Raw genomic sequence first — 15812 nt, 5'->3', positions numbered from 1 at the left:
CTCACTTATTTTGTTCTCTCATATACCTTTCTTTGCTTTTGAGGCGAGAGAGCCCCCGAAAAAAAAAAAAACGTCATTGTGCCATCACACCAATCAAATCTAGAAACGGAACATCCACCGACTGACCTATTGTCTTGAGATTCTCTTGTGTCAGATAAAATTGAGACAGCATCCACTCGCGCGAGGGATTTTGGTGACACTGAAGGAGTACTCGGTACAGATCCTCAGACATAAAGAGCACTGAAGAGAAGACAGAATAGATCAAAAAGGCTGACATATGGCTGGGGATTATCCTCGACTTGGTCGCTCGGTGGCAGCACCAGAAAATGCACAACAGAGCAGCAATGGGATAGATTCACATCATGAAAACAGTGACGATCGGCCTGGAGCACCGCCGATGCGGGAGAAGGAGGCTGAGACGCCGCCTATACCTGATGCCACTACAAGCCACACGCAGAAGGAGACGGAAGCCAACGCAGAGAGTTGGCCGGTCTGCGCGGACTCGGACTTGACCAGGCACGACACCGAAAATATCACGACCACCAGGACTATGACTCTGGACCACCAGCCCAGCGTAACCAAGACGGTCTCGCGCGTGCCCACCGCAATAAAACCTCCGTCCTTTTCCCTTGCACACGAGATCCTGTTCATTGCCGTCGTCAGCTCGGCGCAACTCCTGACCCAGTCGGCGCTCGCGCAGTCCATTGCACCCCTACATGTCATCGGCCGCTCCTTCAACACCACCAACCCGGGCCAGTTGTCTTGGCTTGCTGCAGGCTACTCCCTGACGGTAGGGACGTTCATTCTCCCCGCCGGGCGATGGGGGGATCTGTACGGACACAAGAGGCTCTTCTTGGTCGGCTACTTCTGGTTCGCGTTGTGGTCGATGATCGCCGGTTTCGCGGTCTTCTCGCGCTCCCTGATCTTCTTCGCCTTCTGCCGCGGCATGCAAGGTATCGGCCCGGCGATCTTGCTCCCCAACGGCATCGCCGTGCTAGCCCGGACTTATCCTCCCGGAAGGAGGAAGAACATGGCTCTCAGCATCTTCGGGGCCACCGCACCCGTGGGGTTTGTCCTCGGCGCCATTTTCTCGGGCATCTTCGCCCAGTTCGTCTGGTGGCCTTGGGCGTACTGGGTCTTGGCCATGGTGCTGGTTGTGATCGGGGTCTTGGTCTTCTTTGTGGTCCCTCCCATGCCCGTCGCAGGGCCCTCGGCGTCTTTCCAGGAGCTGGATGCCACTGGCACCGTGCTTGGCGTGCTGGGTCTGATGTTCTTCAACTTTGCCTGGAACGAAGGGCCTGCGTCTGGATGGGGCAAAGTGTATGTGTATGTCCTGCTCATCATTGGCGTGGTATTCCTTGTCGCATTCTTCTGGTTTGAGAAGAAGAGAGCCACGTTCCCGTTGCTGCCCATGTCGTCCTTCACCATGGACACGAATCTCGTTTTTGGCTGCGAAGCACTGGGTTGGAGTTCGTTTGGAGTCTGGGTATTTTATCTCTGGTGAGCAACGTCCTTCTTCACTCATCACCCTAGTGCTGAGGCCTTTGCTAAATTTCCCCTTTTCTCAGGCAATTTCTCGAGCTCGAAAGGGGCCAATCAATTTTGCTCTCAGCTGCTCAGAGCATCCCGACGGCGGTGTCCGGTTGTATAGCGGCGATAACCACCGGACTTCTAATCGCAAGAATGCAGCCGGGCTGGATCATGCTCATCAGCATCAGTGCCTTCTTGACAGGAATGATCCTGCTTGCCACGATGCCGGTGCACCAGACTTACTGTAGGTTTGCCCCTCCCTCATAAGAAGTCCACGACCTACCATATGGAACTCTGTTTCAAAGCCTGTCGCTTCGCGAATCCGAACCATCGCTAACAAGAAGTCAGGGGCGCAAACTTTCGTGTCGACCGTCATTACTCCCTGGGGAATGGATATGTCGTTCCCATCCGGGAATATTGTGCTGTCTGACCATATGCCGCCCGAGCATCAGGGATTGGCGGCATCCCTCATCAACACAGTCATCAATTACAGTATTTCCATCGGCTTGGGCATCGCAGGGACTGTCGAAGTTCATGTGAATGACGGTGGTCGTAACCCGCTCCAAGGCTACCGCGGAGCCTGGTATTTGGCAATCGGACTTGATGGACTGGGCATTTTGTGTGCTATATGTCTGATTCTCTCTTGGAGAGCGCAGGTCAAGGGTAAAGAAAAGGTCAACAGTGAGAAGGTGGATTTGGCGTAGTCTAGGCTTTCAATTGTTTAGATGTCATCAGCTTCAGTCAAGCCCTCAGCCAACTGCAGCATCTTCCAGTTCCAGGACTCCATCACCAGGATGGCGTATCTTTTGAGAAGCCATGTCTTTCAGCTATTCCAAAAGGCAGTGTCTGATCAGAACCCTAGTGCTGTCAATGAACCAGGACTACAGGCTCTTGTTGGAACTGCCAGGCTAACGTTCGAAACGAGGAGGGAGAAATGTAAACCCAGTCACATCTGATTTCCTCCCGAGTGCTGCTTGGTGAACAATATGCGTTGCCCGAAGCATTTTGTTCCCTTGTTTGCAGGACCGCCACAGACTGGAGCAAGCACATCAGAGGCAAGACTTCTGGAGCAGGCAGCCTGCAAATTCCCGTAGGAAGAGTCCTCAGGCGAACAACGGTCATTCCGAATCTGACGGCGGTCCAGCATCTCCGTTATCTGTCTCGTCTGGGTGTACATCGGCGTTTTGGAGACCTTCGTTGAGAATATATTCCTCCTTGATGAGTATGCTGCGAAGCTCTTCTGTTCTAGGTGTGCAGATTTCGGCAGGTTTTCTGCCATGTTTGTCTTTGACTCTAGGATCACCTCCAGCGTCAATCAACATTTTGGCCATTGCTTGTCCGAGTTCCACTTCTCGCTCGTTCGCGTACTTGACTGCGGAATGAATTGGGGTCTCTTTTTCCCTTCTGTTCAAGGGATCGCACTCGAGGAACTCAATGTTGAGTAGTTCGTCCATAACATCATCTGAAAACGAGTCAATATAATGCCTGTCGCAGAGAAAGCCTTGTTCACATACATGCTCCATAACTTGCACATACGTGTAAAAGGTGATTTCCCATGGTGTCTGTGGTGGAGTTGAAGAAGTCTGCTATTTGTTCCTTGCTTTTGTCCTTCATGTCATTGAGAACTTCGTGAAACAATTCGACATTGTCTCTCCGACATGCTTCGAGGATCTGTTCTTTCGGAGATGCGCCCTGCCAAGCTTGTCAATGGAGAGTATGAGATACGGATACAACCAGCTCACATCAACATGCTCAGCCATGATGGCTGCCTGGAGAGCCGTAGAAACGTAGTTGGTCACGAAAATAAGACCGTGTTCGCTGAACCTCGTACAGACGCTTTTACCGTTTCGCAACCCTCGACTCCGCGGCGGATGGTCACGGGTTGGGTAAAGGACTTGATGGACGGTAGCAGACGGGGTGATCGCTTTGAACGCGCTGGAAGGACCGACGAGACAGAAGGAGTGAACGGGAGCAGAGGCAGAACGAGTTCTATAATAATGAATTGCAGACAAAGGGGCACTTCAAACACTCGATCCAGGCATCCCGCCAACCCTTCGACACAAGCCAGCGCCTCATGAAGCAAAATTGCCGAGCACCCCCGCTCTCCGCTTTGTTTTTTGCTGTGTTTGCAAGTTTTGTCCAAATCACACCTGCGTTCTCAGTACCTACAGATTTTCTCGGGAACGAGCACCACCTTCTCATTGCCAGGAGGTGTTCACCTCCTTGAGCCATGGCTCCCACATGTAAGCAAGCACTTCCAGTCTCTGAGGGCCTCTTGTTAACGGCGCTGAAACCCAGTCTGTCCATACTGCTGCAACTGCCTCACAATCGCCCGTGCCCCAGGAGACGACCAATATCCTCAAGGTCGCAATGCTTTTACCTGCCGGACATGCCCTTACCAATTCGTCCTTGACGATCAGTACTACGAACGTACTCACATGAAGAAGAAAGAGAAGGATGACATCCTGGGAGAGGAGCAATCTGACTTGCCAGTCAACGAAGGTACTCCATGCCCACACCGAATGACGCAAAGAGAAGAACGTTACTGACGCTGTGTACCTCGTAGTTCCCGGAGGCTGCCCAAATGAGAAATGTGACTCCAAAAAGGCCTACTTCTACCAGTTACAGACACGGAGTGCGGATGAACCGCCTACCTCTTTCTTCAAAGTAGGTGTTGGATTCGTTCCAATTCCCTGGTTCAAAGACTGACAAAGCGCAGTGTATTGAATGCGGAAAACAGTGGAGAGAATATTGATCCATCATATGTACACATCTCGTCCCCGGCCGCCTGAATGGCTCCTTCCTCTATGACAAAATGCGGAGATGTGGACCAAGGATCGTTTCTTTGGTAAAGAGGAAGAGCCAGAATGCAAGGCTAAGAGTACATGTGGTTGCCTGACACAGAATTGCCTTGAAATCAAAAATTTTGGCTTGTCGAGGAAGAAGCCAGGCAAGAGCGAGAAAAGCTCGCAATACTCAAGCATAATCTGATTGAGGTCCACTTGCGGAACGAGAAGCCGAGGATACGCTGTCGTTGACGAACTCCACCCTCCCTCTGCCACAAGTGACAGTTAGCAACTGGAAATACCAGTGCAGAACATTCATCTGCAATGGGAAGGGAATTGACAGGCCAACTGGCATAACATTAGAGGCAACCAGGTATGGCCTGTAAGGGATATCAGAAAAGGAAAGCGCGAAATAGAAAGATGAGTCAGTGCTATTGATACCACACAGGAGTGGTTGGTGGCATGGGAGCACATAAGTCTTTGGACCCAAGTCAGATGGAGTTGATGACTCTTAACTCCGTGGGAGGGGTACATATCGAAGTGAAAAGAACTCGACCGTCAAACAGAGAAGAGGCGCCCTCAGAAAATTGCCGCCAGAAGATTGTGTTGAAGAGGTCTTTCACTGTCTTGAGGGGCGAATCTATCTGGAACTTGGTAGGTGGTGGATAAATAGTCAAGTGGTTGCCACAGATATAGCAGCCTCGGGGAGAATTTTTGTAGATTGTAGTTATCCAATTGGCCGATGGCTGTATGAGGCGACATTTGACACCCTGCAGGATCGTCTCAGTCGCTAGCACATGCCGAAGCTTTCTGTTCCTTCGCCAATCATGGGAGATACATTCAGTGGGCTGACGGAGACAGACCATGATGAGCACTCCGATGAGCTTAGGAGCCTGAGCGAGGAATGGAAGTTCGCGCAGTAGTGGGGCTTGGGCCGCAAAATACAGTGTGAGGGCGAACAACCTGTAGTGAACAGCGCCTCGAGTGGGAGTGAATGACGGTCCAGCACGGGTTTTTTGAGTCACTGCCACTTGGATGGTTCAAAACGCCAAGCTTCGTCCCTCGCCCGCCAGCCTACAAAATCTGTCGCACACTCTCGCCGACTTTGTTTCTCTCCCTTCTTCGTCGCTCAGTGAGTTCTTCACCCTACCCCTACATTTCCCATCACCCAGGACTAATCAGTCAACAGCACCTCTACGCAAGCCGTGGTACCTGAGCATTCGCTGGGAATTCTTCTAGTATCTGCCACAGAACTACAAGACTTCATAAACCATCACAAAACCTCCAATCCGTCACCATGGGGTAAGCCACAAACCTGCCCAAATCTGCCTGCGCTCGAGATCCATCGTCGAAAGCAACCCTCGATTTGATATCAATGATCATCGCTGACATGCATGCCTTCTGTTCAGTAAGGAAAAGACTCATATCAACGTCGTCGTCATCGGACACGTCGACTCCGGCAAGTCCACCACCACCGGTAAGAGGATGCCTACAAGACTGCAACGGCACAAATACTCACAATCAGATAGGCCACTTGATCTACAAGTGCGGCGGTATTGACAAGCGTACCATCGAGAAGTTCGAGAAGGTATGTTTTCATCGCTTCTTTTCGAGTCCCCCTTGCATTTGCCCTCATTTTGGACTTGCCACAAATCACTATCAAAAAAATTTTGGTGGGGGAGGGGTACAGCAAACAACACGTGACACGCCACTCGTTATCACAAGCCAATCCATTCACTGACAACCATGATCAACAGGAAGCTGCTGAACTCGGCAAAGGCTCCTTCAAATATGCCTGGGTGTTGGACAAGCTCAAGGCCGAACGTGAGCGTGGTATCACCATCGATATCGCTCTCTGGAAGTTCGAGACCCCCAAGTACTTCGTCACCGTCATCGACGCCCCCGGCCATCGTGACTTCATCAAGAACATGATCACTGGTACCTCCCAGGCTGATTGTGCCATTCTCATCATTGCCGCCGGTACTGGTGAATTCGAGGCTGGTATCTCCAAGGATGGCCAGACCCGTGAGCACGCACTGCTCGCCTACACCCTGGGTGTCAAGCAGCTCATCGTTGCCATCAACAAGATGGATACCACCAAATGGTCTGAGGATCGTTTCAACGAAATCATCAAGGAGACTTCCAACTTCATCAAGAAGGTCGGCTACAACCCCAAGTCTGTCCCATTCGTGCCCATCTCCGGCTTCAATGGTGACAACATGATCGACGTCTCCAGCAACTGCCCCTGGTACAAGGGCTGGGAGAAGGAGTCCAAGGCTGGCAAGGCTTCCGGCAAGACCCTCCTCGAGGCCATCGATGCCATTGACCCTCCCTCTCGTCCCACCGACAAGCCCCTCCGTCTTCCTCTGCAGGATGTCTACAAGATCTCTGGTATTGGGACAGTGCCTGTCGGTCGTGTTGAGACCGGTACCATCAAGGCCGGTATGGTCGTCACCTTCGCTCCTGCCAACGTCACCACTGAAGTCAAGTCCGTCGAAATGCACCACGAACAGCTCGCCGAAGGTGTTCCCGGTGACAATGTCGGCTTCAACGTCAAGAACGTCTCCGTCAAGGAGGTTCGTCGTGGCAACGTCTGTGGTGACTCCAAGAACGACCCCCCCAAGGGTGCCGACTCCTTCAACGCCCAGGTCATCGTCCTCAACCACCCTGGTCAAGTCGGTGCTGGTTACGCTCCCGTCTTGGATTGCCACACCGCCCACATTGCCTGCAAGTTCGCCGAGCTCCTTGAGAAGATCGATCGTCGTACCGGCAAGTCCATGGAAAACAACCCCAAGTTCATCAAGTCTGGTGATGCTGCCATCGTAAAGATGGTTCCCAGCAAGCCCATGTGTGTTGAGGCCTTTACCGACTACCCACCTCTTGGTCGTTTCGCCGTCCGTGACATGCGTCAAACCGTCGCCGTCGGTGTCATCAGTAAGTCCCTGCTTCTCTCAGTGTTACTACTAGAGCTTCGTGCTGACTATTTTCCAGAATCCGTCCAGAAGTCCGAGAAGGGAGGCGGCAAGGTCACCAAGGTAAGCTATCACGCACATATACATAGATTTCTGAATCTAACTTCGTCTAGGCTGCTGTCAAGGCTGGCAAGAAATAGATGTCTTGCACAGGAATTAATTCAATCCATCTACAGTGGTATTGTTTCTTGTGGCGGAGGTTGTGGAAGATTCACTTTCAGGAGCGGGCTTTCATTCCACGGTTCATGAATTGCGGGATACAAAATCTACTCCTGACCCTGGAGATTTCATGGTTTCCGCACGGTTAATTCTTGCCATCAACGGTCTTGTCCTTCTCAGCGGTTCTTTCACACGACAACCAATGTGTACTTGCTACGTTTCGGGGTACTGCTGGCTTTAACGAAAAAAGAGCATGGGTCGCTTTGACTCGAAATCGGGCTGTGCTTATGAAATGATAGAATGATTTCATGTCCATCAAGGGCTACTCACATAGCTCTACGGTCAATCAAAGGATGTGAATGCCCAAAAAACCGATCTTCAGGTCATCGTAGTCAGATTTATCTTGCTGTGGATACGTGTCAACGGTCGTGCTATCGAGAGGCCCTGTTGACATTTTGCCTTCTCATGTATGTCTGTTTCCTTTCGGTGTTGTTTCGTCACTGTGCGCAACTCCAAACAGGTCCTCTTTACACACTATAGGCGGCACCTGCACGCTATGGCTTCGTGGGAGCGTTCTAGCTATGTGTCTCGACCAGAGCATCAGGCCTCTTATAATTCTTTGACCTGTTCCATCCCATTCCCGCTGCCAGCTTGATTGATTACCAAGCAGTGTAGCCGCCATCTACGATCTGGAGAGTAGGTCAGTTAAACCTCCTCACCCTCTACCGACTGAGAAGGAGAGAGGATGACAACAAGTATTTGACTCACCACATCACTTCCATTTAAATACTGCACCACAAATGTTAGCCCGTGTTGAAGTTTACCGCGCCAGAGCAATAGAACCTCTTCTCGTTCTTTCAGAGAGAAAAGGTGGAACTTACGCTGCTCGCTCCACTGGCCATCCAGACAATCGTGCCCCTCAACTCGTGTGGCTCTGCCATTCTTCCCATCGGAATGTCCTTTTCCCAGTTGTTCACGAGCTCTTTGCCTTCATTCTCCAACAGTCCTTTTATGAGATCCGTCCTCATATAGCCTGGGCTGAGGCTGTTGACTCTGATTCCTCTTGGACCCCATTCCGTCGCCAGGGACTTGGAGAGCATCTGCACAGCGCCCTTGGAGGTGTTGTAGGCGGCTTGCTTTTGAGGGCGGACACAAATCGTCGCAGACATCGATGCAATCAGTATGATAGAACCCTGGATCTTGTGTTGGAGCATGTGCTTGCCAGCCTCACGGGCGAAAAGCCATGAGCCGCTGTGAGAGTCCCTCGGTCAGTTCCAATAAATTCTTGTATATTACACACGGTAACGTGGAATGACTTGCTCAATGTTGATGTCCAACATCTTCCGCCACCGAGAATATTCGTAATTCTCAGCCTCGACGTTATCTACGATTCCAGCAGCCGTGACAAGGACATCGACTTTCCCAAAGTCTTCCACGATCTTGGCCCACGTGGTCTTCACGTCCGATTCGATCGTGGCGTTGCACTCGTAGGCACGAAGTTCTGGGACAGGGTCATTTGGGTACGCGTCTCGGACTTGAGAGGCTATGGAGGCAATGGACGATTTGCAGTCCTTCAATGACAAGTCAATGCAAGCTCCTTTGGCGCCGGAGAGGGCAAAGGCCGTGAGGAATTCTTTTCCCAGTCCTCGCGCAGATCCAGTCACCACGCATGTTTTGTCTTCCAAAGAAAAGAGTGGCAGAGTTCGGAGGGTGCGACGAGGGGAGAGGAACGAGCATGATGTAGGCTTGAGTGGTGGGGACCGGGAAAGAGAGGTGAAAAGAGAGCGCAACGTTCGTGCAGGAAACATGTCTGCAGAGGTGACAAGCCCAGAAGAGAACAATCTTTGTGTCTATATCTTTTCCTAATTGTCCTGGACACCTTTTCGTTCTTCTCGTCTCCCGAATTGAGAAATTCTATGAAGGAGAAAGAGGTCGGACGCCTCCCATTATGCAACTGCGAAGAAAGGTGTTCTGGCCGACTGCGGGAGAGCTCCGTGCGGTTATTGCCTGTATGAGTACACAGCTTCGGGCCATCTTGCGCCGACGCGAGACCAAAACAAAGAAATCAGACTTTCTGAAGCGGCAGGGCGTGGTACGAGTTGAAGGTGTAGCAAGTTGTCAAAGGACAGAAGCAGTCGCCAAGTTTGGTCACCACGTAGCACAGCAGCTGCGGGGGACTTCGGCTCGACCGATCAAAGCTGAAACCTCGCAACCCACCAATTCGGCAAGATGCACAACTGGCGACCCAGTTGAAGCCTTACTAGCCCCCCTGGTTTCCGTATCTGCACGCCTAATGCACAGTTGTCCAGGTAGGTTTGGGGGCCGTTATGACGGGGCCAGCCAATTGTGCGTGTCAAAATGGTTTGAGCGTTACGCATGCCAGCAAAGGAAGCAATCCTAATTAAAAGGAGCCGCATGACTTGCTGGCACTGCATTTTAGCCACCGGTCCCTCCGCCTCTGTTCGGTTGTGTGCGAGAACCGGATAATTGTGCACAGGAAGCCATCGAGAGAGAACGGACGTTTTAACGTTGTCCCAAAGATGTCGTCCATGCTCGATGTGAGGGACGATCGCAGGTCCAGGTCTAAATCCCCGAGCGGTCGCGACAGAGATCGATCGAGATCTCGATCACGCGACGCCCGAGACCGGGACTCGCCCGACGAGTACAGCAGCAGGCGATCAAGCAGGAAATACGCCGAACCACAGGATGACCAGGAGCAAGATCGTGGGTACAAGGACAGGCGTTCTAGCAAGAAATATTACGATGAGGAAGAAGAAGAGCAGGACCGTCGCAATAGGAGGAGAAGCTCGAAGAAATATGCGGACGAAGACGACGAAGAGGACAAATATCGCTCTTACAGGTCCAGCAAGGACCCTCGAGTTCAAGCGCCCTCGGACGATGACAGGAACTATGAACGAAGGAAGAAGTCCGACAGCGACTCGGATCGACGCAGAGAGAGGCGAGGGAAGTCCAGCAGGGGGAAAGGCGACGATTCAGCGGAGGAGAGCGACTCAGACGCTCGTCGCAGATACAAAGACAAAGATCCTGGTTATCCAAATGGCAACGGGACATATCCCTATCCGCCAGGTGCCCACGCCGAGATGCGGCCAGAAGCAGTTCGCCATATGAGCTACACCGCCAACGATCCTCGATACGCTACCCCTGGAGCATATAATGGTGGTGGCTCTGCGCCTGCACCACAACGCGCGAGTTCCTACGGTGGTGCCAACGGTCCGCAGTACGCCAATCTCGAGCAGTATAAATACGCAGACCCGAGCGAAATTGCACCACGAAGACCAGAGTACGAACGATCTCGTCCATCAGACTACGAACGGTCCCGCACAAAGGATACTAGGGAAAATGGTAACGACTACAGGAGTAGCAAGTATGAGACACGTACCCCAACGGATAAGAAATACGACGACGACAGATTTGAGACCCGAGAACCCAAACGCAAAGATCGCCGCGATGAGTACGACAATTACGCTAGGAGCGACCGGAGGCGTGACAAGGACAGATATGGCTCCTCGCCAGAAGAAGTGACCAAGAGGATGCCAACTTTGGCAATAGGAGGAGCAGCGCTGGGTGCTGCAACGTTAGGCGTGGCACATAACAACTCTCATGATGGCAACAAGCCTCCACCTTCACCCTTACTTGAAGCATACAAGGGGACATATCAATCCATTTCACCCATGCCTTCAGCCTTGGTTCTGGCCAACCACAAAGGCGATTCGGATTTGTCTGACTTCGAGCTTGATCTAGATGATCGCGATGCGGATGCGGACGCAGAGCTGAAACGAAAGATACGTCAGCTCGAAAGGGAGAAGGAAAAATACACGAAGGGACACAACAGGGGTGCCAGTCTCGCAGAAACGACTCACGAGGTCCGACCACGTCGGCTGTCAAAGCTCGATACCAATTTGGATGTTGAAGTCCGCGAACCTGGCAGTGCCAATCGCGACCGCTCACCATCTAGGAGCATAATGTCGCCAGGAGGGGGGAGCGGGAGAAGGAAGACCGTTTCATTCTACGACCCAAGTGAGGATGCCAAACGTATCGCTGCTGCTCTGGCAGGCACACGGTCCGCACCAGATCCACGTCCGCTGGTACAAATCTTGCCCCGCCTTTCTACAGATGATCTGCTGGCCCTTCGGGCAGAATACAAGAACCACGCCAAAGTGAGTGGGCAAGGTATCAACATGGCCAAGCACATCAAAATGCGTATTCCTGGAAATCTGGGGAAAGCGTGCTATGCAACCGCCCTAGGCCGATGGGAAAGCGAGGCATATTGGGCCAACTCATGGTACCAAGGAGGTGCTTCTCGGCGAGAGTTATTGATTGAGAGTCTGATGGGCCGCTCAAATAGCGACATCCGCGAGATCAAGAACTGCTTCAAGGACAAGAAATACAGCGATGACCTCGAGAAGTGTATCCGCACAGAACTGAAAGCTGACAAGTTCCGAGTCGCTATCTTGTTGGCGCTCGAGGAGAGGCGAATGCCAGAATCAACGCCACTGGACATCAGGCTCATCAAGGAAGATGTGGTGCAGCTGGCAGAAGCCTTGGAATCGAAGGGCGGAGAGACGGATATGATCAAGATCATTGTCCTGCGGAGCGATGCTCATTTACGCGAAGTCCTCAGGCTATTTGAGCGGACTTACGGCGTCAACTTTGCGCGGCAGATGATTTCCAAGTCGAGGAATTTGGTCGGCGAGACATTGGCACATATTCTGAATGGTGCATTGAACCGCCCCATGCGTGATGCACTGCTGCTACACCAGGCCATCAATGAGACAGCTCCAGGGAAAGAGCGGACGGAACTATTGATATCCAGGCTTGTCAGAATGCACTGGGAGCCCAAGCACCTGGAACGGGTGAAGGCGGTGTATAGAGAGCGATATAGGTGCAGCGTGGAGGAGGATGTCAAGAGGGAGGTTTGGGGCCAGATGAAGACAGTGGAGGGACGTTTCTGTGCCGAATTCTGCATTGAATTGATCAGGAGCAGTTCAATATAGAACGACGAGGGAGGATTTCAGAGATGAATCTTCATGGTAAGGCGCAGTCGCGATCTCAGACAGCGACGAGAAGAGTTGGTTCGAGGTAGATGTAGGAGGTGTTTTTCCGGATAGCTGGACCCGAAAGCGAGTCGATGAAGACTCTAAACATAACAGGCAGCCTGAATGAGAAATGACAACTATCTCAATGGCTTCCATCCTCGTAGTTGTATCGAGAGTACAGGAGAATTACTCAGAGTGTATGGAGATCCCGCCACAGATAAAACTCGGTGCAACTCAAGATCCGAGCCCGACGATCGATCTGGAAATCTGCTGCATGCTCGTCATCGATATCGCCTAACACCGGCGTATCTGAGGGAGTTTTCCAGGCAGATCTCATTTTCTATCGCGTGCATGCCCTAGACCTCTTCAAAACACTTCGTCATGGTCGTTTTGAGGCCCGTCGTTTCCTCATGACAATCGCAGCATGGCGCATCTGCGCCCAATGCTCCCACCAGCTCTCCCTTCCTCGACCCGGTGCCCGTCGCCTGGCTGTGTGGCGGATTTCTCCACAGCAGCCTCTACGATCACTGTCTCAGACTAGCCTGCGCAGTGCCTTTGCACCTCCGACACCTGCATCGCTTGGGAAAGCCGTGCCCGCCAGACAATACAAGAGGACGAAAAAATGGGTGCGCAGACTCGCATACTTATTCCTGGGCGGGACGGTGGTGTATGCGGTGGACAAGAGATACTACGCATCCAGTCTTACGAGGAGTTTCCGCACTTTTTCCATGGGCTTGATTGCCGCGCTGGACTACAAGATCAATTTTCGAGAGGATCCGTGGTTCGCCAACGACATCGCCGAAGTGCACGCACGTAACGCCACGAGGTTGTTCCATCTCCTGCGGACGAATGGCGGTCTCTACCTGAAGATTGGCCAGGCCATTGCCATGCAGACGGCCATCTTGCCTCCCGAATTCCAGAAGATGTTCTCCAAGATGTTCGACGATGCACCGCAGAATGACTGGGATGACGTGCGGCGGGTCATCATGGAGGACTTTGGCGGTCGGACGCCCGAAGAGGTGTTTGGCGTCTCCTTCGAAGGTGATCCTGAGGCGGGCGTCATGGAGAGGAAAGCCCGTGCCAGCGCGAGCGTGGCACAGGTACACTGGGCCAGGCTGAGAGATGGACGGGAAGTGGCCATCAAGATACAGAAGAGGGAGATTGCTCAGCAAGTCGGATGGGACCTGTGGGCTTTCAAGGTGGTGACCCGAATATACACGTGGTGGTTCGACCTGCCTCTCTACTCACTTGTTCCCTATATCACGGAAAGGCTCCTGCTGGAATGTGATTTCGAGAGCGAGGCGAACAATTCCAAGGAGATGGCCAAACTCATCCGGGGCGAGCCCAGGTTACGGGACAGGGTCTACATCCCTAAGATTTACGACGACCTCTCTACAAAAAGGGTTATGACTGCTGAATGGGTCGAAGGCGTGCGGCTGTGGGATAAGGAGGCTATCACTCGACCCTGGCAGGGGGGCTGGCGAACTGGCAGTCCGGGTTGTCACGGCACTCCGCTCGATCCGCCTGAAACCCCCATCACTTCGCTGCAGGAAAAGGCTCGGTTGTACAACGAAGAACTCAAGCCGGACAGGACATGGTGGAGGGGCTCGAATGGCAAGGGTGGTCTGGGTCTCGATCTCAAAGAGGTCATGACCACGATGGTTGACTTATTCTCTGCCCAGATGTTTCTATGGGGCAAGGTGCATTGTGATCCTCATCCTGGGAACATCTTCGTTCGACGGCTCCCCAATGGTCATTCCGAGCTTGTCTTGATCGACCATGGCCTATACATCACCATGTCTCCCTCATTCCGACATCAATATTCCCTATTCTGGAAGTCTCTGATGACATTCGACAACAAGACCCTCAAGGAAGTCGTCAGCCAGTGGGGCATCAACAACGCCGAGGTCTTTGCGTCTGCTGCACTCATGCGTCCCTACGAAGGAGGGGATCATTCAGTGACGACGCGATTGAAGGGCATATCAGAACACGAGAAGAAACGGCGCCAGTACGAGCTGCAACAAGCCATGCGCAAGGGCATCAAAGAAATCTTGGCCGACGAAACCAAGTGGCCGCGCGAGTTGATCTTCATCGGTCGCAACATGCGCATCGTCCAGGGCAACAACCAGTACCTGGGCAGCCCCGTGAACCGGATCAAGATCACGGGCAACTGGGCCTCGCGGGCGCTGGCCGAGGACCAGCACCTGACGTTCGTCGAGAGATGGAAGTTCTTTGGCAGCCACCTGATGTTCAAGCTGGTCCTGTGGGCCTCGGACGCGTACTTTTGGTACGCGAAGCTCAAGCAGGCGCTCGGGAGGGGCAAGGGCATGGACGACGACGTCGAACAGCTCATGAGGGGCATGGCCAAGGACTATGGCATCGAGATGAACCACAGTGTCTTTGAAGGCTGAGTCTGCCTCTTTCCTTTCTTGGACATTTGTACAATGTACCGATACCTATGTACTTTCCTTCCTACCTTGTTTCTTTTTTGGATTTTGTCTGGTCAAAAGACATGGAAACATCCAAAGAAGAGTTGTTTTTTTGGTGTTAGATAGAGCCACGGACTCATTGACTCGCCGACTCACTCAGTGGCTGAGTGAGTGAGTGAGGAAGGAACAAGGAAGAAGGACCAAGGATAGATACATGCATACATATATGTATGTATGTATGCATGTATGCAAGTAGATAGATAGATAGACTAAAGTCCGCTCAGCAAATATCGACATGATGTCCTATGATATGATCATCACGTCTCAGAGAATCTTTGATTTTATTGACGAGGACCCGTAGTACCAAGCACCGGTTAGCAAGGACTGGGTATCGAGTACTGAGTGTCGAAGACTCTGTAGCGTGTACTCTATACTCCGTACCCATACTCGGTACTCTGTACGCCGACACACAGAGAGAAAGAGACAGACAATGGACAGTGGACAAGGGTTGATATCTTGATTCCGGTACACTGGTATGTATGTAGGATGTAGGTTACTGTAAGTTGCAAGGCTGAGACCATGGCTACCCCGTCAGCAGCCACCGCAGGAGACGTTCAGGTCCTGCTCCTGGTGCACCTGCTTTGAGAAGTTGCAATTTTGTCCGCTCTTGTGTAACAAGTTCTCGCTTCTGCAACTGATATAAATTTTTCGGTATATTGATACGTCGTCTTCTTCCCGGAGACCAACACAACATAGTTGACAAAAATCCCCAAAAGCAGAACCTGCAATATAATTCTGGGTATGTTAGATCATTGGCGACAAGACAACCAGAGCGCCCAACGCCGCAAAATACATCATTACACCAAGTCCTTGCCATCG

The 15812-nt window shown here is 52.1% G+C and overlaps 6 protein-coding genes across 6 annotated transcripts; 4 read left to right on the top strand and 2 right to left on the bottom strand.

Moving 5' to 3' along the window:
- Positions 1 to 277: 277 nt before the first annotated feature.
- AYO21_06204 (hypothetical protein) lies at positions 278 to 2234 on the top strand (the record flags this gene model as incomplete). The annotated part of the gene is made up of 3 exons (XM_022656167.1): positions 278 to 1500; positions 1569 to 1774; positions 1879 to 2234. 3 exons carry the CDS (start codon positions 278 to 280, stop codon positions 2232 to 2234), a joined length of 1785 nt encoding a protein of 594 aa, XP_022511512.1.
- Positions 2235 to 2648: 414 nt separating this feature from the next.
- On the bottom strand, positions 2649 to 3290 carry AYO21_06203 (hypothetical protein; the record flags this gene model as incomplete). The annotated part of the gene is made up of 3 exons (XM_022656166.1): positions 2649 to 2992; positions 3045 to 3222; positions 3273 to 3290. 3 exons carry the CDS (start codon positions 3288 to 3290, stop codon positions 2649 to 2651), a joined length of 540 nt encoding a protein of 179 aa, XP_022511511.1.
- A 470-nt stretch (positions 3291 to 3760) lies between these two features.
- AYO21_06202 (elongation factor 1-alpha) lies at positions 3761 to 7428 on the top strand (the record flags this gene model as incomplete). The annotated part of the gene is made up of 8 exons (XM_022656165.1): positions 3761 to 3773; positions 3829 to 4032; positions 4097 to 4197; positions 5730 to 5793; positions 5846 to 5904; positions 6074 to 7250; positions 7308 to 7351; positions 7402 to 7428. 8 exons carry the CDS (start codon positions 3761 to 3763, stop codon positions 7426 to 7428), a joined length of 1689 nt encoding a protein of 562 aa, XP_022511510.1.
- A 678-nt stretch (positions 7429 to 8106) lies between these two features.
- On the bottom strand, positions 8107 to 9255 carry AYO21_06201 (hypothetical protein; the record flags this gene model as incomplete). Its single annotated transcript, XM_022656164.1, has 4 exons — positions 8107 to 8136; positions 8216 to 8236; positions 8329 to 8698; positions 8744 to 9255. 4 exons carry the CDS (start codon positions 9253 to 9255, stop codon positions 8107 to 8109), a joined length of 933 nt encoding a protein of 310 aa, XP_022511509.1.
- Positions 9256 to 9987: 732 nt separating this feature from the next.
- Positions 9988 to 12462, top strand: AYO21_06200 (hypothetical protein; the record flags this gene model as incomplete). Its single annotated transcript, XM_022656163.1, has 1 exon — positions 9988 to 12462. One exon carries the CDS (start codon positions 9988 to 9990, stop codon positions 12460 to 12462), a length of 2475 nt encoding a protein of 824 aa, XP_022511508.1.
- Positions 12463 to 12914: 452 nt separating this feature from the next.
- Positions 12915 to 14915, top strand: AYO21_06199 (hypothetical protein; the record flags this gene model as incomplete). Its single annotated transcript, XM_022656162.1, has 1 exon — positions 12915 to 14915. The coding sequence occupies one exon, from the start codon at positions 12915 to 12917 to the stop codon at positions 14913 to 14915; it is 2001 nt and encodes a 666-aa protein (XP_022511507.1).
- Positions 14916 to 15812: the final 897 nt, after the last annotated feature.

This window comes from Fonsecaea monophora (assembly GCF_001642475.1).
Source record: "Fonsecaea monophora strain CBS 269.37 chromosome Unknown Scaff42, whole genome shotgun sequence".
Taxonomy (NCBI): domain Eukaryota; kingdom Fungi; phylum Ascomycota; class Eurotiomycetes; order Chaetothyriales; family Herpotrichiellaceae; genus Fonsecaea; species Fonsecaea monophora.
This window is presented reverse-complemented; position numbering and strand designations above follow the sequence as displayed.